This window comes from Rousettus aegyptiacus, unplaced genomic scaffold (genome assembly GCF_014176215.1).
Source record: "Rousettus aegyptiacus isolate mRouAeg1 unplaced genomic scaffold, mRouAeg1.p scaffold_m13_p_5, whole genome shotgun sequence".
Lineage (NCBI taxonomy): Eukaryota > Metazoa > Chordata > Mammalia > Chiroptera > Pteropodidae > Rousettus > Rousettus aegyptiacus.
In genome coordinates, this window is record NW_023416308.1 from 21,620,146 (window position 1) to 21,646,866 (window position 26,721).

A 26,721-nucleotide genomic window follows, 5' to 3' on the forward strand; every position below is an offset into this window, starting at 1 on the left:
GATACCGTTGATCAGAACTGGGTCGTAGTGGGAAACGGGGGCCTGCTGAGCCTGATGTCACCCTTGGTTTCTGGTAACCATGAAAACACCAAGAACCATGTGGAAACTTTCTGGGGAGTGGTGGTTGAGAAAGGCCACGGCATTACTCTACGAATGACGGAGAGTGTAAGTGAGGGGGGACCCCACCCAGGAAGGCAGTAACCGGATGCAAGAAGGATGATTCTCACTTTTTTCCCAGGAACAGAGGACGGGGAGAAAACACAAAACACAGACCTTCCTGAGCTTTACAAATACGAGGTAGTCATTCTTTTGAGATCCAAACGCTCTGTCTGGGTGCACTGGTGATCCTTTTGGCTGCAACCATGAACCTCTCTGAGGAGCTTGGTTGCCAGTTCCACAAGAGCAAGACCTGCTTATTTTCTTACTCGTTCCCGATTTGTTCATTTAGTCAAATAAATCAGGCACCCAAGGCTGATGCCCCAGGATCCAATGGCAATTTCAGACTCCAGCCCTCCAGTAACTCTTCATCTGGTGGGGAAGCTGGCAAGTAAACAGACCATGACAATGAGGTAATTTCACCCTGTGGTGAGCCAGGGAAGAGCACCTAACCCATGCTGGGTAGAGGAGGGGGCATCAGGAGACTCTTCCTAGGAGAAGTAGCCCTTGAGATGACAAATAGGTCAGGCTTTGTGGGCAGCCCAAGCAGAGAGCAGAGCATGGGCAAAGGCTGTGAGGCCTAGGAACGCACAGAGCTCACAAGAAAGTGGGGGAAGGGGCGTGCCCCGGGGTCTGTTCTGTGCTTTGACAGGTGGGGCTCAGAACATGTACAAAGAGAGACTCACACCCTGTCTCGCACAACTGGTTGTTTCAAAATGAAAACTGAAGACCCGGTGAGTGGTGTCTTTATATAGACATACCCTGCTTTATTACGTTTCACTTTATTGTGCTTCACACATACTGCGGTGTTTCGTTTTTTTTTTTTTTTTTTTTTTTAAACAAATTGAAGGTTTGTGGCAACCTTTTGTAGAGGAAGTCCATTATTTCAACAGCCGTTGGCTCATTTCGTGTCTCTGTCACATTTTAGTCACTCTGGCAATATTTCAAAGTTTTTTATTATTCTTATACTTGTTATGGTGATCTGTGATCAGTGATCTTGGAGAACTCTCTCACGAAAGGAATCGATATGACAAACTTCATTGGTTTCTTATTTTGAGAACTTGCCACAGCCACTCCAACCTTTAGCAACCACCTCCCTGATCAGTCAGCGGCCACTGATGCTGAGGCAAAACCCTCAACCAGTGAGAAGATTATAACTTGCTGAAACCTCAGATTGATGGTTAGCATTTTTTAGCAGTATTTTTAATGTACATTGTTGTTCAGACATAAGACTATTGGACACTTACTAGACTACAGGATAGTAGAAACGAAGCTGTTATACACACTGAGAAACCAAAATGTTCATGTGACTTGCTTTATCGCAGTGGTCTGGAATGGAACCTGCAGTATCTCTAAGGTGTGCCTGTTCTTGGACAGTCCTAAATGACCCTCTGAACACTAACTGAAGTCTTCCTTACGTTCGCTGATGGATGACAGTTCCTGTAGCTGCCGAGTGGTGTTCACACCAGCATCACAGTGCACACTGAGTCCAGGGGCATCACCTCTGCCCATCCAGCTGTGCTTGTGCGGTGGCCTGTTTTTTTTTTTTTCTTTTTTGCATCTTTTGCTCTTTTGTTTTATGTGGATGGGGAGTGGAGTGAGAAATTAGTCACACCAGTGACAAGAATAGATAGCTCTAAAGAAACCTTAATACCATAGAGACAAAGACAGGATGCATTAGGTGGCCAAAGCAAGCGAAGTTTAGCTTCTAGCTGATATTCAGCAGGCCTACGCTGGTCAACTATGTCCTCAGTCAAGGAAAAGGAAGAAAAATTTAAACACTCGTGGAATCCTAGAAATTCATGGTTGGGCAAGGGCTATATCTGACAGACTAGGTATGGTTGAGATCTGATCCTCTATTTGTAATCAGCTAGGAACTCACTGTGGCCCCTCCCAAATGCGATGTCCACTTCCTATAGGACCCTATGTCCATTTCCATGAAAATGGAGAAAACTGCAGGAAAACAGGGGTGATGTCTGTCACAGAATCACACCTGCCTTCCCAAGTGGCCATTATCCTAGGAAGCTGAGGCTCAAGGAAGAGCCCACAGCAGCCAGACCAGAAAGCTCACTACCCATGGGACCTTTTGTTCAAATGAAAGCAAAAGTCTCATAAAATAGAGAACAGAGCAGGGGGACGATGGGGTCACACTTGCCTCCTCACTCCCCAAACATCCTCTTTGATTTAAGGGGCAGCTCACAGGCTGAGATTTTTGCCTATCTGAATCATTTAAAGGGGAAACGATTACTCTGGGGCCACCTCAACTGGGAAGCAATTCCCCTTCTCGAATGAGAACTGAACTTCAGTGAGTTCCTGTTCAGCCTGGTTCTGGTTGCCAATCTGGGCAGCCCCAGGAGCAGGCTTCTGGGTCTGCAGAGTGAAGCCATTTATCCAGAGGGGAAGAGAACAGGGGCTCCCAGGACTGGGGTCAGTTTGAGCACTTGGAGGTAGCCAGCACAGGGGCTGGTCTCAGAAGGCCAGAAGGCAATCAAGTCTAGTAATGAGATCCAGACTCAGTGCTCTTCCAAGAATGGTAGCAGCTGGAGGAATCTGTGCCTCCAACAGCCACCCAGAGCACCGGGCCTGGGCGTGGCCCTGGCAGTACACAGACGAAGAGCCCCAGATTTTAGGCTTCAAGGGGCTCTGATGAAGGAAGCAAACCTGAATGAGGAAGGAGTCAACTCAGCTCAAATCAGTGTAAGGGGAATTAGCATCCCTGGGGTATCTCATGGAATTTAAAGTCAGAAATGCAGCTGGACCGTAGGCAGGGACGTAGGGAGTGGAAGGAACCCAGAAGCCCTTTCTCTATCACTATACACCTGCTCTGGACTGCTAGCTCCCTGGCTTCCCCAACTCAAATTCAGATTTGACACACTGGAGGTGACTCCAAGGGGCTCAATGGCCCAGTCTGGGGCCAACTGAGGTTACGGAAGAACTGTATTCTGGAAGCAAAGTAGTGTCGCACAGACAATCCAATAGGTACCCCACCCCATATGTCTATTTTTAATTTATTGACACAATGTGCCAAATCCTGGGGTATCACTCTGAATAAGTGCCTGTTCTTGTGGACTTTACATTCGATTTGGGGGAGACAGTCAAAAACTCCAGTCAATAGATCTGGTGATAGTAACATGTACGGGGAAGATGGCAGAGAAGGGAGGGTAAAGTGTCGAGCTGTGCCAATTCGGGAAGTGGGGAAAGGATGGGTGGCCCAGAGAACGGCACGTGCGAAGGCTCAGAGACAGGAGGATTCATGAACGCACTGGGGAATCAGAAGAGGAGGCTGAGGAGGCTGCAGGGACATACCGTCTCTGCCAGTTGTGAGAATTTTGCTTTTATTGTGAGTGGGATAAGAAGCCATGGAGGGTTTTAAGCCTAAATATAAGTAAGGGTCAGCAAGTTTTTTCTTAAAGGGCCAGACAGGAAACATCTTACTTTGTGGCCACGGGGTCTCTGCTGTGACGACTCAACTCTGCTAAAGTAGAAAAGCAGCCATAGATGATGCTTAAACAAATGGGTGTGGCTGTATTCCAATTAATTTATGGACACTGAAATTTGAATTTCATGTAAATTTTACTTGTCATTCTTTCTTCCCTCTAACCATGTAAAAATCTAAAAACTACACTTAGCTTGTGGGCTACACAGAAACTTCCGGTGGGCTGGTTTTGGCCTATGGGTCTTAGTTTGACTACTCCTGTGCCTCAATATCTTAAAAGGTTACTCTGGCTGCTGTATTAAGAAGACTAAAGCAGGGGATAACAGGAAGCTTGGTTTGGAAACTGGTTAATTTTGTGTCACTTTGACTGGGCTCCAGGTGCCCAGATATTTGGTCAAATGTTACTCTGGGTGTGTCAGCGAAGGTGTTTCTGGAAAAGATTAACAATTGAATCAGTAGACTGAGGAAAGCAAATTGCTCTCCAGTGTGCGTGAGCCCCATCCAATCAGTTGAAGGCCAGACCAGAATAGGAAGGCTGAGAGGGAACTCCTTGCCTGGCTACCTTTGAGCATTGCTTTTCTGCCGTCAGACTTGACCTGAAACATCGGCTCTCCAGAGTCTCCAGCTTGACGACTGGAGATCATTGGACTTGTTGGCCTCTGTAATTGTGTGAGCCAATTCCTTATAATGAATCTCTTTCTCTCTATATATTTCTGCCCATCCTATTGGTCGTCTCTCTGGAGAACCCTGCTGTAGGGGCTCAGTCTACATCAGAGATGAGGAAGACACAAACAAGTGAGGTAACAGTGTGTGTGTGGAGGGGGGAGGGTGAGAAGTTGCTAGAATGTGGACGTATTTTGAAGTTGGAGCCAAATGAGTAGTTAAAAAGCTGACAGCCTGCGTGTGAGGTATGAAGAGACGGGAATCAGGTAGCGGGGATGCAAGGACCAAGGGGACTCTCATAGAGGTAGCTGAAGAGGGTGGACCGTATCTCTTGAGATCTTGACAGACTGTTCCAGAAAACATCACTCTGGAAGCAAAAAAGGGAACAGGTGGGTAGAAGAAGAAACAGTTTAAGCAATAGTTTGGTCTCTAAGGAAAGATGCCCTATAGAAATCTGCCATCTTTTGTGACATTTTGCCACACTGCCTCTGGTAGAAACTGGCCAGAGTGAGAACTCATCATTTTAGAACTGCAGCTGAGGATAGCAGTAAGCAGCCTAGGTGTTTGTTAACCATGAGGAGCTCTGTCTACCTTTTATAACCCAAAGAGCATCTTAGCAGGAAATGAACCTGCAACAGCTTCCTGTTATTTATGGGGCAACTTCTCAGTTCTCAGGCTTGTCACTATAGCCCCAAAGCTTGGATTTTGTTGCTGAAATCCTGATGGCTGACTTCTTGACCCTCAGAGCACTGAATGCAAACACCTTTCTTTACTGGGCCACTTGGCCATCTGCTCCACTACAATTTTCTCCAGGACCTTTACACTCTCACTGTAAAAATATTTACCCAATGAATGCCAAGATAAATAAAACCGTGTCCAGTGGGGAGATATTAGAAATGAATGGTGAGACAGCAGGGCTATAATGAAGGCGAGCAATGTTGCTGGGACCTGAGAGGCACCTGGTGGAGGTGAAGCTTAACAAACCTGGCAACCTGCCCTCACAGCTTCTGCACACCTCAGGAACCTTGGGAAGCGTGTGTGTGATCCCTTTACATTATTATCTATAGGTTGGCGGTGAAGGTGCCTTATTTTTATATGAAGCCCTAGCACGCACACACACAGCACCTAGTACCAGGTGAGCCCCTTGCTTTTCCCGTTTGAAACACTAATGATGATTGTCTCTTTCAACTCAAAGCTTTCCTTACGCCCGTAACTGCCTGCTGGGATCTTATCCGAATCATTTCTTCCCTGTGCTGCTCCAGACCCGCCATATCCTTTCCCAAAAATATCATTTAGTCTTTGAAATGTGACTAAACCTTCATTAAAAAAACAACAACAAAAAAACCCATACAAAAACCTAAGCACTTAGTGATCAGTCCCTAAACTCAAGAGTGCATAGATTCCTCCTGGTAATGGAAGAGGCCTATCTACTGCTTTTCAACTGCCTTTTGGCCTCTGAGTTGAATACTAAAGTGGAGTTAAATTCTTTTTTTCTGACCCCAGGCTCTCCAAGCAACGGATTAGCATTGCTTTCCAAGGTCCCTTACCACGAAGTCTGTCACGAAGTCTGTCACGGGAGCTGTGTCCTTCACCCAAACACTCCCTCCACCTCACCCCAGCCCAGCCCCATTTACTAACTCAGGCTCTTAAAATCAATTTTCTTTCCCAGTTGTATTTCTATGCCATAAGTAAAATGACATTTAATTTCAAAGATCCCACCAGCCTCTCTAAAATCACTTTCCTCCACACGTCAAACAATCTAACAAACTTAGCAGCTACCTTGAGTACCTTTGGATCTGAAGCAATTTTACTCCCCACTTCTCCATCCCACCTTTTCAAAAACCTTGCAATTGGGGAACATTCACAAAGGACACGATGACTAGTGTCTCCTAGAGAAGTCCTTCCGCCTCTAAGTTTGTGATAAACCCTTTGCTGGTGGACTAAATTCCAGGGGGCAGGAACGAAGAATGTTGCTATCTGCATCAGCTCTTTCAGACTTAAAATATGACACACCTGGCCAGGAAGGCCATGTCTTCTCTACTTCAACTAGAGGTGGTAGCTGGGACTGATGTATTGTCCCATATCATATAGGTGGAAAGTATATTTCTAAGTTTGTATGGCCTTCATTTTTTGACATATTAAAGTCTTATGTAATTTGTTTTGACATACTCAAGTCTTAGGTAGTTTGATTTCAATGTTATCTTTTTCCTTTGTGACTTATTCCATTGCTTTGAGACTTAAAAGGTTTCCCCCGGTCTGAGGTCTAGATAAAAAGGATTTTTGTCCTTTCAAATTTAAAAAAAAAAAAAAAAGTTTCCTTTCACTATTGACTTAAGGATGCACACTGGTGTCTCTGGGAGGCTCTGAGTCACTGCCTCACCAGGGCTACTTACTGTTGCTACACCATTTCCTTCCCACCACTGATGTACGACGCCTGTTGAATGTGTTGCTAATTTATCATTCACACATCAGTTTTAATAATTTCTTTCTGGGAAAATGACATTTATAGGAAATCCAGAAAAATCCAAATAAAGACTATCCACAACTGCTAACATTGATGATATTTATTCTACACATACACATTGTATATGCATATCCTCTTAAAACGGTGTGCCAAAAATAATCTGTTCTGGTTAAATCCATTATGTCTATCTTTAATCAAAGGTCATGGAGCTGAGCCTAGCCTTCTGACCAGAAATTCTGGTCTTCTCTGTTGGTATGAGGTCTAATGGACTTCAAACCCCTCCTCCCTCTTACTTTTAAAAAAGTACTTTTATAAGCCAACGAATGTCATTTACCACAGTGAATTGAGGGCAGTGAGAGTTGGTGAGAATTCTTTTTTAAACACAAATTTTACTTTCTGATATTAGTTACAAAGTTCACTGTGGGACACTTGGAATATATTTGGTGGCAGAAATCCAACACCCTGAAATAATATTAAATGACTTTAAATAACTACACATTGTTACAACATATGGCTGTGACAAGTAAACTAACCCTGGATATATCTCCCACTAGTTTTCTTGGGACAAAATTCCCAGAAGTAAAAAGCCTGGGTGACAAGGTAAAAACACTTAAGACTTCCGATATACCCTGTCACACTGCCCTTGAGAAAGGTTTACCAATTTGCATTCACTCCTTCTAGCAGTGGAGGAAAGAACTTTTTTTAAATTAAAAAGAAAAAAAAAAGTAACAGGGGCACTGTCCAGCCTGGGCAACAAGTACAGCCTGTCTGATTGAGGAAAGGTGTGTCCGTGACAGTAACTCATGCAGTGACCCAATCATGGCTTTACGACATTCTATGTGCTAGCAGAAAGAGAGAGGGCCACTTAGGGTTAACAGATTCTTAAGAGCCAACAAAGTTTTTCTGGACACACACCAAGTACAGCAGAGGAAGTCACCTTTAGAAAAAACGGTTCTTCCTCAATGGGGCTTGAATGGCCGTCTGGGGCCAACGTGGTGATTTTTAGGTCTTCTGGCAAAGAAGCAAGGCACCAAGTGAGCAGACCGGTCAGCCGTGAACATCCCACACTACGCATCTTCCCCCTGACCCTGGGCACCAAGGAGCTGCAGACAGCATCTGCCAACTTCTACTTCCTGCAGCCATGAGCTGATCACGGATCTGGCCACCGTTCTTCTCACAGACTACAGCAACTTTAGGAGGAAGGGTAGCTTTGTGCCAAGTATTTATCATATTCACAAACATTGAGGAAAACCAAACAGTGGGAAATTCTTTGCTACGATGACTGAAGTATCACGAGACAATGTTTTAGTGCAAAAAGGGAAGCCGAGAAAGGGCCATGAAATTCAAATGACCCTGACAACCTTCTGCTGGAATAAAAATCACAGCCAAGACAATTTTACTTCGACAGAAGAAAAAAATGCTTTCAAAGGCCCTCTCAGGGAATCTGCTCATTGCTGTATCAATGGCGGCAATACAGCGAGGGCTCCTTGAGTAGCCAAACACAAGTATTTCTCTCATCTGTACTATCATGGAATTCTCATCCCTCTTTCATGATAAGAAACAGGATTAACTGAGATTAGGAAATCTCCCCAGGTCACAGCCTCGGTGAAGGCTGCTGGCAGTATTCAAACATCCAGGCCTGCTGGAACCTGGCCTGTCTGCACTCTACTAGACCTCACTGTATCTACCCCTTTGCTGGAGCTGACCGACCCACCCACACTTCCTCAGTACTTACCTTCAGAGAGGAAAAAGTCACCTGGCTGCTTCCACTGAGTCAGAGAAGCTGTGGCAGGCAGAGATGTGGGCTGCCTCAAAGACCGTTGAGTTGTGAAATAAACACAGACACCATTTTGTAGTCAATGAATTTTTTATCTTTGAAAATGGAAGCAAGTGTTTTGACAGAATACTATGGCCGCTCTATAAGAGCCGATCTAGGAGTAATTCACTGGTTCTCCTCTGGGATAGCACGGCTTTAAAAAAAAAAAAAATGACAAAACAGGAAAAATAATCCACAATGCTTCAGGTGCCGACTCTGAGCCTGGCTGGGCATCCGTTCATTAAATAAGTCATAAGCTACACACTAAGAACAGGATAACTTTTCCTTGCCCTCTTCTCTTTGATCCACATTCCCTATGGTGTTTCACCACCATCGACAATTTCGTTTACTTAATTAGATATCAGAACCTTAAAACATTTCCGAATCTGAAAAATGAAGGTCCTCAGCAGATTACGTTGATAAAGAAACATGTACAGGTTTGAACATAAGTCACCATAATTACTGTTTTCTTTACATCTCATTATCTACTCAATATTTAAAATACACACATATACACACACACGAAACCACACCAAACATTCAGATGCCCTTAAATTATGGAGAGAGCGACCCTAATATCAGTGAAGAACAGGTACCTTTTCACATGGACATCACCCCCAGCTCGGCTGTGCATTCCAACCCACTGTCCACACTCTGCCTCCATCCTGGTTCCCTGTATTCAGATGCTTCCAGCCAGTCCTGCCCCGACACCAGCACAAGCATGTGCAAACGAGTTCCTGTCGTGATCCCAATGGCACTATACGTTTCACATTCAATCACACACTCAGCCCTTCCAAAACAGAAGCTCCTTAAATCTTGTTTCTCGAACATGCAATATGAGAAAATGGAAATGGAAAGAAGTTCTAGCTAACCTCAGAACGGAACAGGTGAGCAGAGCTCAGTCTCTGGCCCCCCTGAGTCTGGGGAGCCTCTGTGCTTTGACAGAGCCTTAGTGTGAGCTGGAGGGGCGGACCAGGTTAGTTTGTATGCAGGGTGCAAAGTGACATGTTTGTACACATTAAAGCTACAGCAGAGGTCTTTGCTCCTGGTCTTGCTTCATTCTAGACCATTCTCAGTCTCAGTATTCAATGCACCCTCCATCCCCATCTTAGCTGAATGCGGTTAGGGCTGAAAGGCAGAGAGGAATGGCTGGGTGAGCCCTGAGAGAGGTGGCTGCATACTGAGGAAAAGGGAAGGCGTTCTGGTGGTGCATGGAGAACCACTTCCTCCTCCAGCACATCTTGAGGACAGCACGGGACACAGAAAAGCAGAGGATCGTGCGGAGCCAACACACCCCTCCAAGTTCTCTAGTTTTTAGTCTCCCACTATACTCGAGAGCTAGGCAAACTGCTGAAATAGGCAAGAAGGAACACTCCATGGTATGTGTGTCTTCTTGTCCTGGGCACCCTTGTCAAGTATTCACTGAAACCTGAACCATAATGTTTCAAGTGATGAATGCAACAGAGTCTACGTGTGTACAAAACTGCAGAAACACATGCTAGTTTAGGTTAGATTATAATCATCTGAAGCACAGGATAACCAAGAAGCAAAATTCCATTCTGGTACAACCACCCAATTTCTAGGAAAAAGAAAGGAAATTAAGGAAATGATACGATATGAGCTTTTTTGATCAGAAGACTCAATGAAATGAGAGGGATGGTAATACGAATCCGCGTGATTTTTCGTCTTCCTTGTGTACAGTCATTAAGATGACCAGGTTTGTGCTGCAAGACAAGGCAGCACGATGTGGCTACTGCTCTGATTGTTCTCAGATGAATGTTTATACAAAATAATATCTTATCTTCATTTAGTTTATAAACATACACAGTGCTGTCCCTTTCAAATTAAGGAAAAAACCACACACAAATACTGCAAAGTAGCAAAATACAAAGAAAAAAAGCGACTTTTGGTTTTGGCAATATTAAAAAAAAGAAATATAAAAAGCAATGTGGCATTGGTCCCTATTTGTTTTTTGTTTTTTTTTTTTAAAAAAAGGTACTTGGGCACGACACTGAATCAGAATTGGTTGGTTCTCTAAAATTCAGAATATCGGGGATTTTAAAAGTAGCACTTTTGTCTTTTAAAAGTTCAACAAGTCACATATAACACTTAAAACATCAAAAAAGCTTTCTGATAAAACGTTCAGCTTTTAAATCACATTTTGTTTCTGCAAATTTGGGAGACGAATTGAGTTCTTACTGGAATGTGGCCTATCGCTGGTTGACAAATCTGAAATGAATGTCTCCAAATGGCAGTGCCTCCCTCTCGCCCTCCCTGGGACCACACCAACAACCAGCTACTGAGCACAAGTTCTTGCTCCCATTTTGGGGGTGGGGGTGGACCTTCAGGCAGCTATCTTCGCCATCTGCTGTTCTAACTTGGAAATACGCTCATCTTGATTGCAGATTGTGTCTTTTATAGATTTGATCTCTTTTAAAATTTCATCCAACTTGGCTTCATTTTGCTAAAGAAACAAAAAAAAAGAGGGAGAGGGAGAGGGTAACTAAAAAGTAGTAAACAAACTTCAACGCAGTGGAGAATTTATAAGGCATAAAATGGAATGTTCCATTTTGCAAGTGGCAAGGCATAGCTGCCAGGTTGGACCTCATGGTAATTAATGCTGGTTGGGCCATCTGACACGCCCAGCAAAACGACAATTTCGCAGCGCTGCTTCTGGTGCACTGGCAGGGGCAGGCTCTCAGGACACAAACCGTAGGACAAGACCCTTCAAGGCCACCCTATATCCCAACTACCCAATCACACAACTCTACCTGGAGCTTGCCTTCTATGTGACCAGGGTGAGGGGTGACCTTCCTGGTGCCTTCCTGGAAACTAAATCCCTTGCCCTGCCTGCTAACGCTTCTAAGGAGGCCTGAGCCTCTCCTATGTGGAGCTGATTCCTTTGAAAACCTTACAGTCACCGAAATCCACGGTGCAGCATTCAACAGGCTTTCTTGGTTGTGGCCAGAAGGCCATTTCCCCAAGGCACTTTGCCTCTTTGTTCTGCTTACTTCCCACTGACAATTCACTGCCTTCTCCTCTAGCTCCTTAGAACAACCCACCAACATCCCGCCTGTCTCCCCTCCCCGGCTTGAATCTGCTCTCCCAGTAGCAGTACTCTCCAGTGGCCATGCGGATCTTCAATGTCAGGCTTCAGTTTCTGCCACTCCACTCAAATGGTTCTTGCCAAGATGCCCAAGATGCTCTTAGTTGTTGAGTCCCACTCAGTGCTAGATCCTTTTGTCACTCAAATACTTAGCAACATCTGAATCCACTCACCATTCCGCCCTTCCCAGGACCTTCTCTTCTTGGCATATGTGACCCTGTGCCCTCATGTTTCATTTTTCTCCAAATCAGAGATGGGTATACACAGTTTGGGGAAAGACAGTTAAGAAAAACCCAAAGAAAGGGCTCCTGTTTACTCTCAGAGATGGTAGTAGAACAAATTCTATTCTAGTCATCATAAAAAAGAAAGCTAAAGGAGACAAATGTGGACACAAACCAAATGTTATGACTGAGGATGTTCTTATAACCAGTATGTGTTATCACTTACTGAAAGTCCCATCTGTCCACAGCTGGGACAGCATCCACCAGTGCCCAGGGCTGGAAGAAGCTTTTAAGAGGACCAGGCTGGAGCCGGCCAAGCACAACCCTTAACCACCTGTAGTCCTTACCACACTGGTCGTGTCTGCAGCTTTCTTGGGAATGTTGATCAGGTCGCACTTTTTGTTTGCAGTGGGCTTGCTATCCAGAATGTTCTTCTTGACTACCTTGAGATCCCTGTTTTTGCCTGGAATGTATCCGTGCTTCAAGGAGATAAGGATTGGATCTGCGTTTTTCCCCTCAAACCATTCTTCTGCCTCCAGTGCTGCTTCGGGCCCTGCTGTGTCAGGATACAGGTCATCCTGGAAAAGGTCCGACTAGAAAAGACATTTTGGGGAAATCGTTAGGTAAGAAAGAAGAAAGTTCCGGTATTTAAAAAAAATTTTTTTTTAAATATGGATTGCCCAGAAAACTGGGCACTTACCTTCCTGGGAACAGTCATGATAATAGGCTCACACTTTCTCTCATGAAGTTTGAAGAATCTTCAAAGGGGAAATAAAGTCAAAGTTGCATTAAGTAGAACAGGAGGCCAAGTAACAAGCAGGCTTAATGACAACCCCTTTTCTACACTACTGTATGGGACATAAAATGCTCTGCCCACCACCTCTGCTGCCCCACCTTAGGAATAGGTAAACCTTAGCATTCCCAGTTTATAGATGAGAAAACTGAAGCCAGAGTAGCTATGCCAGGAAATAAAAGAATTGGAGATAAGAACGAGGAAAAGGTCTATGCATTGTAGTGACAGTCAGATTCCAATTACCTGGGGGCAGATAAACTGCAGTGGGAATGATACCACTAGAGACAATGATCCATTTGTAAAAAATTACCTACATATTTGATAGCATCTATGACTAGAACGCCAGGTAATCTGACAAGCCGAGGTGGTCAAACATTTGTAAGTATAATTTTAAAAAAGAAAACAATCCTAGGAATTAAAATGTTGGTGTCTATACAAACCATATTATACATAATAATCAAAAATTTTAAATTATCATAAAGCATGAAACTTCTACAGTCAGTGTAGTGGAAAAAAAGACAACCTGGATTTGACTTCTAGCTCAACTAACTGCTACAATGTCTGAGTGTGTGACCTAAACAAGTTCCTCATCCATAACATGGGGGTAAAAACAGCACCTACTCACAGGGTTATAATAAAAGGTAAAAGAAGGAATTCACACAGCATGTTATACACAGTGCCCAACACATAATGAATGCTCAAGAAATGATAGTTTATTTTTAAGCACTGAACAACTGTGCTTATAGTCTTTTAAACTTTTCGGTGACAATACAATAAATGTGTTCCCAGATTTTAGATGTAATCTTAAAAATTCATATTCAATATATTTTGAACCACACTTAATTAGTTTGGTTTAAACTATAATTTTGAATTATCTGTTAAAGCTTTCCTTCATTGCTCCAACTACAGAGTTGAATTAAAAAAAAAAAAAACCCATAGTGATTAATATGAAAAAGGGCTTAAAAACTGCTCTTCTCTTTACCTTTAAAGATGTGTCAATTATCTGTGTGACCAGAATAGCGTACTTAGACAAACCGTCCATAGAAACACAGTATTACACAACGTAGGGTCTTATACGTGATAAAGTGATGCTACTCATTCTGTTGTTTAAAATGAGCAGTCATCAGTGAGTCTCACCATCTTCTGTTGACTAGTATAAAAGCCTGTCCCTTAGGAAATCCACTAGCATTATGGAAGATAAAGTTTTTAAAAAATCAAGCAAACCCAACACCCTCTGTAGATCTTTGGCTTCTCTACTTTAGGATCCGGTGGTCTGCACAAATTCAGCTTAGAACCCAGTCTGACCTCCTGCAGGGCAGGTAAACCATCCCTTATTTCCATCCCCGGAAAAGGCTCTCCCCTGTTTGCCTCCCAGGGCACAATGGCCACAGCCTCAGCCTGAAGACAAGAGATGAAGGTTTCACTATTCAAATAAGTAAACAACATACATCTCCGCTAAGCCACACAACTGCTGCACTTCAAGTTATAAATCTGAAGAATGGAGAGGCATGGTTGTAGTAAATGATTTTGCTCTAAAACTTTATGTCTCTAAGTATGGGCAGACACCACACACAAGGGTAGAAAGCATCACAGAATTACATTTAGTTGTGTTGTTCTTGTAGAAAATGGACGGTATAAACGATTTTGATACTTTATGATGCGGATTCTTTACCTGGCAATCTCACATTTGTTAACATCAAGTCCCCTTTTGGGCATGTAACCCATCCCTCTCTGAGGCTCCTTGCTGCTAAATGTGTTGAGGTAGTGGACATATGGGGATTCATCCGTGATCTCAAAATAGCGGATACTGCTGTCACCCTACAAGAAAACAAAGGCAAGTATGTGTTTAATGTTAACCAAAACATCTGATTTAGGAGAGTGTCCTCTCTTCCCAAAAATCCAGCATTAACTAGGACTCCACTACAAGGGCTGACCTTTTCCTCCTCTTAAGAGGCTTGCCTAAAGCATATGGCAGTTTCTCTTCCTGGCAGAGGAAGCCCTCACTTATCAAACACTAGCATGCCCTTTAAACAGTCTCTTCTGCCTCCTACTGAAGGCTCAAATGTTAACTCCACTGAGCCTAGACACCAAGTCAGTCAGGGCAAAAAATGTTAACACTGCTGCTAAACAACTGCATTGCAATTCAACTTCAAAAGATAAACAAAACGAAACAAAAGACCAGGAGACCACTGAGAGGGCAATTACTGATTTATTTGTTCACTGGCATAGAGCAGTGTTGTTCGAGACCTGAGGGCACTAACACCACACAATCAGATAACAATATAAAGCAAGATTTTTCTAATTAAGAAACATTAGTTTTAGTGAGTATCCTTTACCTTCACAAGGTCTGCTATTTCATTGCAATGCATAAAAATCTACAATCATTTTGCTTAGAATGATCAGATTTTTTTTGGAGATCTGAAGCATATGCTAGTCCCTAACCTGAAGTATAATGGCAATCCTGCTTGAGAGAAAGGGGAGGGGTGGAAGAGAGACAGATAGACGGACAGACACTAATAGGCAGTATCACACCCTAACGATCCTCTCAGTTCTCAAGATTTCCATTTGTTTCAATGATGTAAATAAATATCTAAAGCAACGGAAAATAAGCTAAATACATACTATTTGTTCTCTGCATACTAAAAGTAATTTTCCACCTAGAGTTAATAACCTCTGGGTAACAGTTCCTTTTATTTGTTTTCACGCATTCTGTGGCAGATGTTAACATCTGAAGTAAAATGACTCTCAAGGAAACAACGAGATCACAGTTTCTAAGTAACTGACCTATAAAAATGCAAAGCAGCTCTGCAGGATGCTTAGTCAACTATGATAAGAAATAAAACATCCTCAGCTTTACCCAGCAAGGGGCATCCTAACAGGTCTGAGGAGCTACATCACTCCATTTTTATTAATGCATTTATTTAAAAATACAAAAATTTCTAAGGAAAAATGAACCTACAAAAGAATACTACTACTAAATATCATCTACTAAAATGAAATTAATAATAATAATAATAATGCCACAACAGTTTATTTAGGCAGGGATCATTTGGCAGGAGGAAGGTTTTCTGATTTCAGTGTGAGTCTTCATATAACAACTGTTACGTTACCTCCTAAAACTTTAGCTGGGCCACATGTTTTCAAGCCCAGGGCCCTAACATTGAAATCCAGGAGCAAGAACCGGCTCTAACATTGAAATCCAGGAGCAAGAACCCTCTGCAGAATCACTGGGGTCCTCAAAAGCTCATATCCACAAAAGCACCATTCTCTTTATGAGTCCATAGCATGCGGTAAGAAGTACCGAAATGCCAATCTAGAGCTATCCAGTAGATTTCAGCACTTACATGTGGCAAAGTAGTTACTCATCCTTAATACTAATGCAAAGAAATCTAAAATGGCCAACCAATCAGCACCACTAGGTGACTACAAAACACCTGCCATGTACTCATTTCTCAGTTGGTACCCCAAGCACAGATTTCCCTGTCAGCACTTGTCCCAATACCCTTGCCCAATTCCTGCTTTAGTCAAAAGTACTAAACACGGTATGTTATTACCATACAACAGTCGAGTCTCACCAAATTATATGTCCTTATTTCAGCTTAAGACACATATACACACACCAGGCAAATTAATTAAATTGACACAATACATTACCCATCTACTAAATCTCTAAAGATAAACTTTTTCTCTGATCGGATTAAATTTAGTATCAAAAATAAAAATTATTATTTACCTTTCCACACAGGTAAATGATACTGGTGTCGGGGTCATAGAAAGGCAGCAACACCCCATTGCTAGTGTCCATTTCATGAAGAGCAATTGGTTCCTGCATATTTTTCTGAAAAACAAAACAAAACAAAAACAAAAAACACATACGCACGATTTTTAAGATGAATTTTTGTAACTTCATCGTATGCATTCTTTTCTCCCTAATTAAATTAGCCATTTCCCTAGAATGAAAATTTGAACAATTCACTTATAATATTCAGATATGTAAATAGCAACAGGGATGCTAATGAGATCCAACTCACTGAAAATATGTCAATTTGACAACATGATTAATGCACATACCACTGTGATCCTATGACAAAGACAAGAGTGACTTATCCTTTGTGACTTTTTTAAAGTATGTTTTTTCTTATAAAATAAATATATGTTCTTTGAAAAGTTAAAAGATATAAGGAAGAACATAAAAATTGTCCCATATGCCATAACCCCATATAATCCCAGTGGATGGCAGAAACAGTGATCATTTTGGTCTATTTCCTTCCAACACAGGTTCACACGCAGATTGGGATCATACACATAGATACTTTAGGTTTTTTTCCTCTTATGCTATTATGAACTTTTTTCCAAGCATGATTATTTTGATTTAGACATTTGGTCGTAGTCTTTATAAAATATAACTAAGTTTAGAACTTATTTCCTAAGTTTAAAAGACTGGATTCCTCATGCATTCTTTTTTAAAAATACAGTCAACATAGACTCCTTGGGAGTATCAAGAATGCATTTTTGAAATACATTTAGCAATAAGTCTCCAGTGAGAATGAGAGCTTACATCCAACTTAAGAGGTGAAAGTTCAGAAATCTACACTAAGAACCCCATCATTGACATACCAACCCAAAGACCTGCTCGGAAAAGAGAGGAAGCTCAAGTGTACACCAGTGGAAAAGCTGGGAAGGGGCATACCGGATTCCAGAGAGCCAGCTGCCGCTCGCTCATGCGACTGAAACCAGTGGTGAAGACATTACCGTCGGCCAGAAAGATGGCTCTCATGGGTCGTGCTCCTTCGTGTGCTTTCTCCTTCTCCTGGGGGAGAAAGAGCAAAGAGGCACATTACACTCATTCGAACTACAAGAAGGAAGGTGGGGTGGGAGAATGGGGGCCCATACACCAAACTCGACCACACCCCACATGCCATTCATGTTAACTGGTGTGTGTGTGTGTGTGTGTGTGTGTGTGTGTGTGTGTAATAACCACCTCCCCACCCCAGATGAGGAAACCAAGAGACTCTAAGTGATTTGGTCAAGGTCCCTCAGGTAGTTAGCAAGTGTCAGGACTTGCCTCGAAAGCCTCACTCCTTTCACCATGCCCTGCTGCCAACCCAAGTCCACGCACTGCAAAAATAAAACACATGAGAGGACTCTGCCAAATGTTTCTCAAGAGGATAATAACCTTAAGGCTGGATATACTCAAAGTTCCTACCAATTTCATGGGACAGAGAGCCTAGCTAGTCAGCCCCTTCCTTAACCTCATTTGTTCAATGAGAGTGCACTAGTACCTCCCTTTAGAAGATTCTGGTGGAGAAAGCACTTTGCATAAAGCCAGGAGAGTTCCCGGTGCTCACTGAGCAGTAGCTACGATTGTCATCTGAGTCTGGAGAAGCAATACTGCCCCAAACCCAGCACATCTCACAGAAGGGCAATTTAGGACATCATGGTGGAGTTGAAGTGTTGCATTCTTGGATTCAACACCTGCAGTTTCAACCCTGACTGAAGCCCCAAATAGTCATCTTTTGTCATGGTATGTGCTTTTGCTGAGGCTTAGTTTGGGTGGCAGAAACCTAAGACACTAAGTTGATGAGATGCTGCATCTTTCTGAGGCACTTTAATGGTTGTTTTTAGAACAGGTGGTCATGAATTAATCAATATTCAGTACTAAGCCAGGAATGCCATTACCTGCATTAGGACTCTAGTGAACTGATAAAAACTTTGTTTCTTCATGAAAAATGGTCATGAAGTAAGAGATATGATTTGAGTAAAAGCTGGAAATGTACAGCTCTGAAGAGAAGCATGATTGGGAGACAGTCAGAAGCTTGTACAAGCCTTTTCTAAATCGCAGGCATTTATACACAGCAAGGTTCCACTGGCCAGTACAATAGCCTCTGCAGCCTGCCTTAGAAAGTTCACATTCACTGAAGTACTACAAATACTGTTTTGTTTTGTTTTGTTTTTTGTCTGAAGAATACTTACAGCAACAATCTCTTGTTTCCTAGGATCAATTACTCTCACTTTCTTGTCTTTGGAAGCTGTGCAGATCAGACTGCCATTCCGGTTCCAGCTTACATTGTAAATCATGTCTGAATGCATGTCATCCAAGTTTATCAGGGCTTCCCCCGTCCCCACATTCCAGATGATGATGGCATTATCACAGCCTAAGAGCAAGCACAACCACGCCTCCCAGAGATTAGAAACACCTTTACAAGACATTTATGAATACCACCAATACAAGGAGGATATATACATGCATTGAAAGGAAGGTACTAATGGTAAGAGGCCCTACTTACTGGGCATCAAAAACTGAAGTGACAAAGAAAACAGATATTTGTATAAAAGACATCAGTGTTAAAGGAAAAATAACAGCTTGTTAAGTTTGAGTTCATATATGAAACAAACAACAACCAAAACAAAACAAATAACTGCAAGAAAAAGAATGCTATGTTTTTTTAAGAGTTAACTGGGCTGGTAGACCCCAAGTAACTGTTGGTTTCTTTTTCTAGTAAAACAAGCTTCAGAATGAATACGCTTTACTTCTTTCCCAGAGGAACTAAAAATAAAGAGCTTAAATAACTGTTTAAGACACTGAACAGAAAGTGGATAGCAGGTTATTCAAATCAATGATGCTGTACAACACAGTCTTGGATTAAAGCACAGCAAATTACAATAGGTGGAGGAAAAATGCAAGGACTGGCCTAACCATCTGCTCACAACAGATCATTATCTTTAAAAGGAGAGAAAAAATAGGCCAAGATTGGCCTACTTTGAGAAGCTCAAATTATAATCAAGAAAGCATGTGATGATTCCAAAACTGACCCCCGAAAAGGCCACACTGTTGGCTAAGCCACAACCCTTCAGTTCATCAATTCGTCCTTTCTTCAAAGTCTGCCCTAAGACCCTGAGGCACCATTAAAAAGAACCATCATTTGTTGCTTCCAGGACACTAGTTCAGGGATGAAGCAAAATAAGAGAGGGACATCCTAAAGGTGAATTCTTGCCAATAAACCAATTCTGTAAGTGCTTTTGAAAAATTAACCACCAATACCTAGGAAACCTAAGTTACCTAAGGGTGAGACGCAGGAAATGGGTGAAAATACTGCACAACGATATGAAAAGTTGGAGCAGAACTCTGGAGTAGAGACTTGGCCCTTCCTCTGCCTTGTTTATCACAGGCAAATAGGTAACTTCAGCCTCTGTGGATGGATCATATACAGTCTTAAAATATGCAGAACACTGCAATCAACCGTTTTCCTTTGCTTGTAAAGGGGAGCATGGGGATCAGTCTGCTGATGATACCCTAATGTTTGGCCTCAGTAAGAAGAGGAGCAGGAAATTTTCCATGATGGTATTCCAGCTTTGGACTTGTTTTCTCGCCTTATCAGACTGAGGTTCTGAGTAGAACACTAGAAGGGCTCCCAAATATAGGAAATTGTAATTTTTTAAAAAAGAATACTACATAGTGTCTTTTTTAAAAAGTAGTCCAAGCAGTCCTTGGTTTCAATAGGTATCTGGCATTTTTTACTTAACTCACTGTATCATAAATATCCTTTATTCTCAGTTAAAAACTGTACTGCTCCCCTTTTTTCTAGTGAAGAGAAAGATCTTTACAATTCTACCACTAACGTTAGTATTCTTTTTTTTATAAACCAATTTTATCATGGTATAATATCCATACAACACAATGCACCTATTTGAAGTATACATTAATTAAGTTTTGACAAGTGGATATAGTCATATAGCCACCATCACGATTAAGATATAGAACATTTCCATCACCCCACAAAGGTCCCTCTGTATTGCTTCTATAAAAGATGAAATCTCAAATTTTAGAGATGAAACAGATTTCTGAAAGATAAAACTTGGCAACTACTCAAGTGGGAAACCAATAAGAACACTGTCTTAGTCATAAAGGTTCACTGCAGTGCTGTTTAACAGTGAAAAATTAGAAACAGCCTCAAAGCCCATAAATACAAAATTGATTTAAAACATTAAAGTATCCAGATAATGGACTATTAATGGAGTCATTAAAAATATCATAGGAAGAACATTTAACGGCACATGAAAAAGTGGCCATGGCGTGCCGCTAAGTATAGAAAGCAGGTCATATGTAAAGTGTCCAAATCCATCTTCATGTATACATTTGTGCACAGAAATATCTTCTGAAAAGAAACACCAAAATGATAATAATGAAAAGTTATTCCTCTAGGTGGTAGGATAATAAGTGATATTTTTTCTTCCTTTTGTTTATATGTATTCTATATAACATACATGTACTACTTGTATTAAGGAAAAAAATGAAAGCAGTTTTTACAAAGAAGGGCATTCACCTAATGGTATCACCCTAATGTTGGCAGCAACACTAGATCTGGAACCCAAGCCAAGGTTCCTGGCTCCTCCCCGTGCTCCTTCTACTATCTCAGGAATAACTAAAACTGTGGCCCCAGCAGAAATCATGAATCTGCTGAAATTACAGGCAAATAAGTATGTATCTATCCATTTTTCTAAGCAGGAAGGCTATAGCTTCCATCAGAATGTCAAAGTAGCCCCACCCCCCACATGTGCACATGGGTTAGGGAACCACTGCATCTTAACACCTTATCATGGATTCCTAATGGTCTGCTTTAAAACTGTATAGCACACAAATAAATCTGCTGCTCCCTTCCACAAGAAAAGGTTGTGAGAAGTGACGGTGAGGGGAAAGGAGAGTTCTGCTTTAGTTCCTACCTGCACTAAGAAGCACGTTGCGGGCTGTTGGGTGCCAGGCGACGATGCCGACTCTCTTTGAGTGGCCTTCTAAAATCACCACAGGTTCGGTCAGGGAAAGGGTGAGTCCATTTTCTGGGATCTGCCACACCTGTTAGAAAAGGAAGAAAGACGATCCATACGAAGGTGATCACCTTTCATTATCACAGTTACTGTGACCATCCAGTTTGAAGACTTGCTCTGAATAAAAAGAACATACCATGGTCTTTGGAAGAAATGCAGAATATTATAAAATGACTGTGTACAGTTGTTTTTAAAATAAACAGGATATTAAAAATCGGAATACCCATAAGGCCTACAAAACATTACCTTTCTATTTTTATTTAATATCGCTTAAGGCTCTATTTTAAATTGCCTGTGAAGTTCAAAACTCTCCAGTCAGAAGCATGCCCCCCCCCAAAAAAAAATTAAAAGAAAAATACAAAATGATTCAGTAGCTATGAAAAGCAGCACTGGGTTGAGATTCCCTAAGTCCTGAGGGCAGAGCAAACTCTATCCCGCAAGGGCTCTTGGACGATGGTGCAGTTTTTAAACCATTTTCCATAATTTTACATTTGGAAAATAAAAATGTACCTAATAGTTTTGTAACATGTACCAGAGAAAGCAAATCTTACAAAGGCACAAAAATAAAGTGGACCTCATCAAAATTAAAAACTTTTGTGTTTCAAAGGACACTATCAAGAAAGTGAAAGATAACCAAAAGAATGGGAAAAAAATGGTCTGCAAGTCATACATCTGATGAGTCCTTTATCTAAAAAATATAAAGAACTCTTATAATTCAATAACAGGAAAATAACCCAATTTTTAAAATGAGTAAGGAATCCAAATAGACATTTCTTCGAGGAAGATACACAAATATGAAAAGATGTTCAACATTATTAGTCATTAGGGAAATGCAAATCAAAACCATAATAAAACATCGTACCCACTGGGAGGATGGAATCAAAAAGACAGATGACAACAAGCATTGGTGAGGATGTGGAGAAATCAGAGCCCTCATACACTGCTGGTGGGAATGCCAATGTTGCAGCCGCTTTGGAAAACAGCCCAAAGTTCCTCAAACGATTAAACACAGTTATTACCATGTGTCCCAGCAATACCTCTCCTAGGTATCTACCCAAGATAAATGAATATATTCACACAAAAACTTGTACATGAACTTGTTCATAGTAGCTTTTTTTTGTAATAGCCAAAAGATGGAAACAACCTAAATGTCCAGCAACTGATAAATGGATAAACAAAATGTGGTATGCTTGTACAATGGAATAATACTATTTGTTGGTAAAAAGGAATGAAGTACTGATATACACTACGACATAGACAAAACTTAAAATATTTCGCTAAGTAAAAGAAGCAAGTCATAAAAGACCACATATGGTAGGATTATGAGTATATGAAATGTCCAGAATTGGAAAATACAGAGAGACAGAAAGTATGTTAGAGTCTGCTTAGGGCTGGGAGGTTGAAAGACTGGTAAATAGCTCAAGAACATGAGGTTTGTTCTTGAGGTGATGAAAATATTCGAAAATTGTCTATGGTGATGATTATACATTATCTGTGAATGTACCAAAACCCAATGAATTGTACACTTTAAATGGGTGGACTATATAGGAATTGTATCTCAATGAAGCTGTTAAAAAATCCTCTTGAGTGGTGAATACTCAGAAGAATCACCATATCCTGATTGGAGACACGCTGCACAGCAGGGGGAAAGGGGACAGGACAAGCATCAGAATATAGGAACAAGAAACTTTGTGTTTAACAACAGAAGGCCTAGGTTTTAAAAAACAAAGGAACGGCCTTTAAGAAGAAAGGGGCTGAGTCATGGCTAAGTCGAATAGCACCAAGAACTGTGTAGAATCAGATATTAAGTAATATTTAAGTTTGCAAAAAGGCTCAAGTTTAAAGAAATTACCTTCTTATATATGAAGATATATAATTTACCACCAAAAAAGACTCTTAAGGAACTAGTTCGTGAAAAATTAAAACTTTCCAGTGAAAAGTCATGTTCAACAGTGGAAAAAGTGAGAAACAGAATTTTCCTTTGCTGGGAATTTTTAAGAAGGAGACAAACAACTGTTTTCAGTTGCTTAGAGGAAGGCAGAGATCTGGATTAGATGAGTGTTTAAGGTTCAGTTCAGTTGTCCTGCAAAAAATTAGAACAAAAAGTGTGCCATCCTCAAGAGTGGGAAAAAGTCAGGAGTTAAGTGACTTCATTTTTACCCCTAAAGTCTGCCCAGCTAAATATAGCCCTTTATGAAAATCACAGCAAAAGAAACATGAATTTTGAAAGCCCAAGTTTAGGATGTCACCTAATTTCCCCTGAACCCTCATCAGCAAATTTTAAACAAAGCAAATGCAAACATAGAAGGCAAACAGAAAACCTACCTTGCCTCTTTCTAACCATCACCCAGACCACAGACTCTCCCTTGGGAGAGTGTGTGTGGGCTTCTGTCCCCAGCCCCCACCTGCCCAGCACTATATATGCTTCCATCCTGGTATGCCTATTTTTATTTGAAGATTTATAATAAATAAAACAGCTCCAGACTGAATTTGGCTATCTGAATATAAAGGAAAGCTGAAATTTTGAATAAAATGAACAGAAAATGACTACTGATTTGATCAAACCATGAAGTTGGCAGAGAAACAATCTTGAAATGAAACTAGTGACTCAACAGGAAATGCATTTTGCAAGATAAACCTGACCCACGCTTAGAACTGAAGGAGTGGTAATGCCACCTTCCATCTCCAGATGGCACCATAACCACGGGCTGCTGGGTTTTCTTGCCAGGACTGCAAAACCTCTGCCTGACTGACCACGATTAAAGAAATAGCGCATTTTCTAAGTCCCTAATGAAGCATGGAGCGATGAGAGGCTTTGTTTGTAATCAGCATTTCCAGTCTTAAATATGAGGAAGGAAGCAGTGCTTATGATGAGATGTCATCTTTCCCTGTCTCTAGCTCCTTCATCTTCTCCTTGGATTGTGAGGAAATCTTAGTGATGGAGCAAAACATTAATATAATTTTTAAAATAAGGAAATGCTGTTCCTTCTTTATGTCACTTTCAGCAGATTCAATGGTTCCCTCTATTAGGTTTATGCATTTAATACAGGCACTTAACCCATTTTACAACCTTGGTTCCTCATTCATGTAACACATTTCTTGAGTAGCTACATTATAAGGGAGGCCCGTTCGTTACCAGGCAAGGGGAGGAAGGGCAATGAAACACAGGCTATCTTCTTGAGGAGTTTACTGCGTAACAGAAAGCAGAGACTTCTATGAGACCAAAAACCAAACTAAGCAAAGACAAGGGGTGTGATGTAGAGGTTTGGAGCATGGGCTCTGGAGCCAAACAGACCCTAGTTCAAATCCTGCCCAGGCCGCTTACTGTGATGGTTCTGGGCAAACAACTCAGCATCACTGTGCACAGAGGCAACATCAGTACTATACTTCCTAGGGCTGCTGTGAGGATTAAATGAGTTAGTAAGGCCCTTAGGACAGTGCCTGGAATATAATCAGTACCCCCAAAATGCAGAGATGGTACAGTGCAGTGGTTAAGTACATGGGCTCCTGAACTAGAACTGACTTTTCAATTCCTGATTCAGCCACATATCAGCTATATGACCTTGGGGACATTCACCTAACCGTCTGGGCCTTAAGTTTCCTCACCTATAAAATAGGAATAATAATGAACCTGTCTTCACTGGGTTGTTTGTTTTGAGGACCAATATGGTAATGAGTCTAAAACATTTAGAATAATACCTAGCATAAGGCAGGCTCTGGATAAGTGTTAGCTATTGTTATTATTTGTATTATATACAATGAAACCACACTGTGTATGTAACCAAGACTATATTAGTAGAAGCCAAGTGCTGAACAAAAATACAAGTGTCATGAGGTTACTTTCTTGCTGTCCAAACTTGGTATGTCTGGGAAGGCTCCTAGGAAGATGACCTCTAAGGATGAAGAAGAGTTAGGTGACAGGAGGAAGAAGGAAAGGGATGAGGAAGGAAGGAAATCAAGTATCAAGTTTCAAAATAAAAAGCACTTTTCTAAAAAGTGGATGCCCCCAAGAGGCTGCTGCGTAACTGACAGGGAAAAGGGCAGAGTGAAAAAGATAGCACAGGCATACGGATTTACAGTGGGAGGAGAAAATGACTAAAAAAGCCTGTGAAACTAAATGAAAGGACAAGGCGACGGACAACTAGTTACAACCCTGCCATTTTGTGGCTCTCTGATGCTTCCAGCCAATGGCCTACCAGTTTGAACTGAAGAGGTATTGCCTGTAGCAGCAGGACAACAAAGAGCAAAGTGCCACTTAGTACATGTTTAGTATTCTTGTGTATAACCTGGGATGCAGCCTGTTGTGTTAGAAAGGACGCTGGTCTAGATGTCAGAAGGTATGGACTCTTGTCTGAACTGGATGCTAACTGGCCATGTTAGCATTAAGAAGGGAGTTCAGTTCCGCGAGTTTCAATATCCTCATTTGATACCGGGAAATGTATCAGATCTGCTTCCTCAGGGGTTCTTGGAGAGGTCAAATGAGCTAAAACTCTTTGCACACCCAAGCACTGAAACACTGAATGAAATACTGAAAACTGGGTGAACTTTGACAAAACTGTCATTCCCTAGACCTGTGTTTCCTAAAATGGGACATACTCCTGACTGTACTGTTACAATGATTCAATATAATCATGCACATAAAGGCTTAAAAGACGATTGGCAAAAAAAATAGTACCTACTATATATAGTTCATGATTATTTTTCTTGCTGTTACTATGACCACTATGACCCTCAGGTATTTTTACATCTAAAAAATCATAATTCTTAGAATGAGTCTTATCTTCAAATTAATTCAGCACTGTACCCAAATATCTAATTTATGTCCAAGATACCACATGAGTTCACACTAAGGCCAATTAGCGCAGGTGAGAACTGCTTTTATCTCTAGGCAGATCCATTAGCCTTTCTCTTCGCCATGTGTACAGACTAGTACTCTAATACCAATCGGCTTTTACAAATACATGTGTAGTGAGCAGAGAGGAAAACAGGTACCAAACATCCTCTGCTGTGCCCAGAGTGGGCATGTGAGTCCTGCAGGGACTACAAGCTATGCCCTCTCCACTTGATTTTTTGTTTTTTGTTTTTTTTTTTTTCTAAATAATACCGTGTGTTCCTGAAATTTTCTATTTGGACAATATATTACTATGGCAATGTTTTGTTTTGTTTTGAAAGTAAGGGAAAAAATGTAATCACTCCCAAGGGCTTCCAGATGAAAAAGTAAATCAATCAGTGAAAATCCATCG

General features: G+C 41.4%; 1 protein-coding gene across 1 annotated transcript in view; it reads right to left on the bottom strand.

Annotated features, from left to right (window-relative positions):
* Positions 1–8,567: 8,567 nt before the first annotated feature.
* CORO1C (coronin 1C) overlaps positions 8,568–26,721 on the bottom strand; it is a 64,642-nt gene continuing 46,488 nt past the window's right edge. The window contains exons 4-11 of the mRNA XM_016159994.2: positions 21,377–21,506; positions 18,629–18,810; positions 17,346–17,465; positions 16,389–16,493; positions 14,328–14,473; positions 12,563–12,620; positions 12,210–12,455; positions 8,568–10,999 (exon numbers count right to left, since the gene is read on the bottom strand). Coding sequence (XP_016015480.1) covers positions 10,880–10,999; positions 12,210–12,455; positions 12,563–12,620; positions 14,328–14,473; positions 16,389–16,493; positions 17,346–17,465; positions 18,629–18,810; positions 21,377–21,506 — 1,107 coding nt within the window. The 3' untranslated portion in view covers positions 8,568–10,879. The remainder of the gene's footprint in view (positions 11,000–12,209; positions 12,456–12,562; positions 12,621–14,327; positions 14,474–16,388; positions 16,494–17,345; positions 17,466–18,628; positions 18,811–21,376; positions 21,507–26,721) is intronic.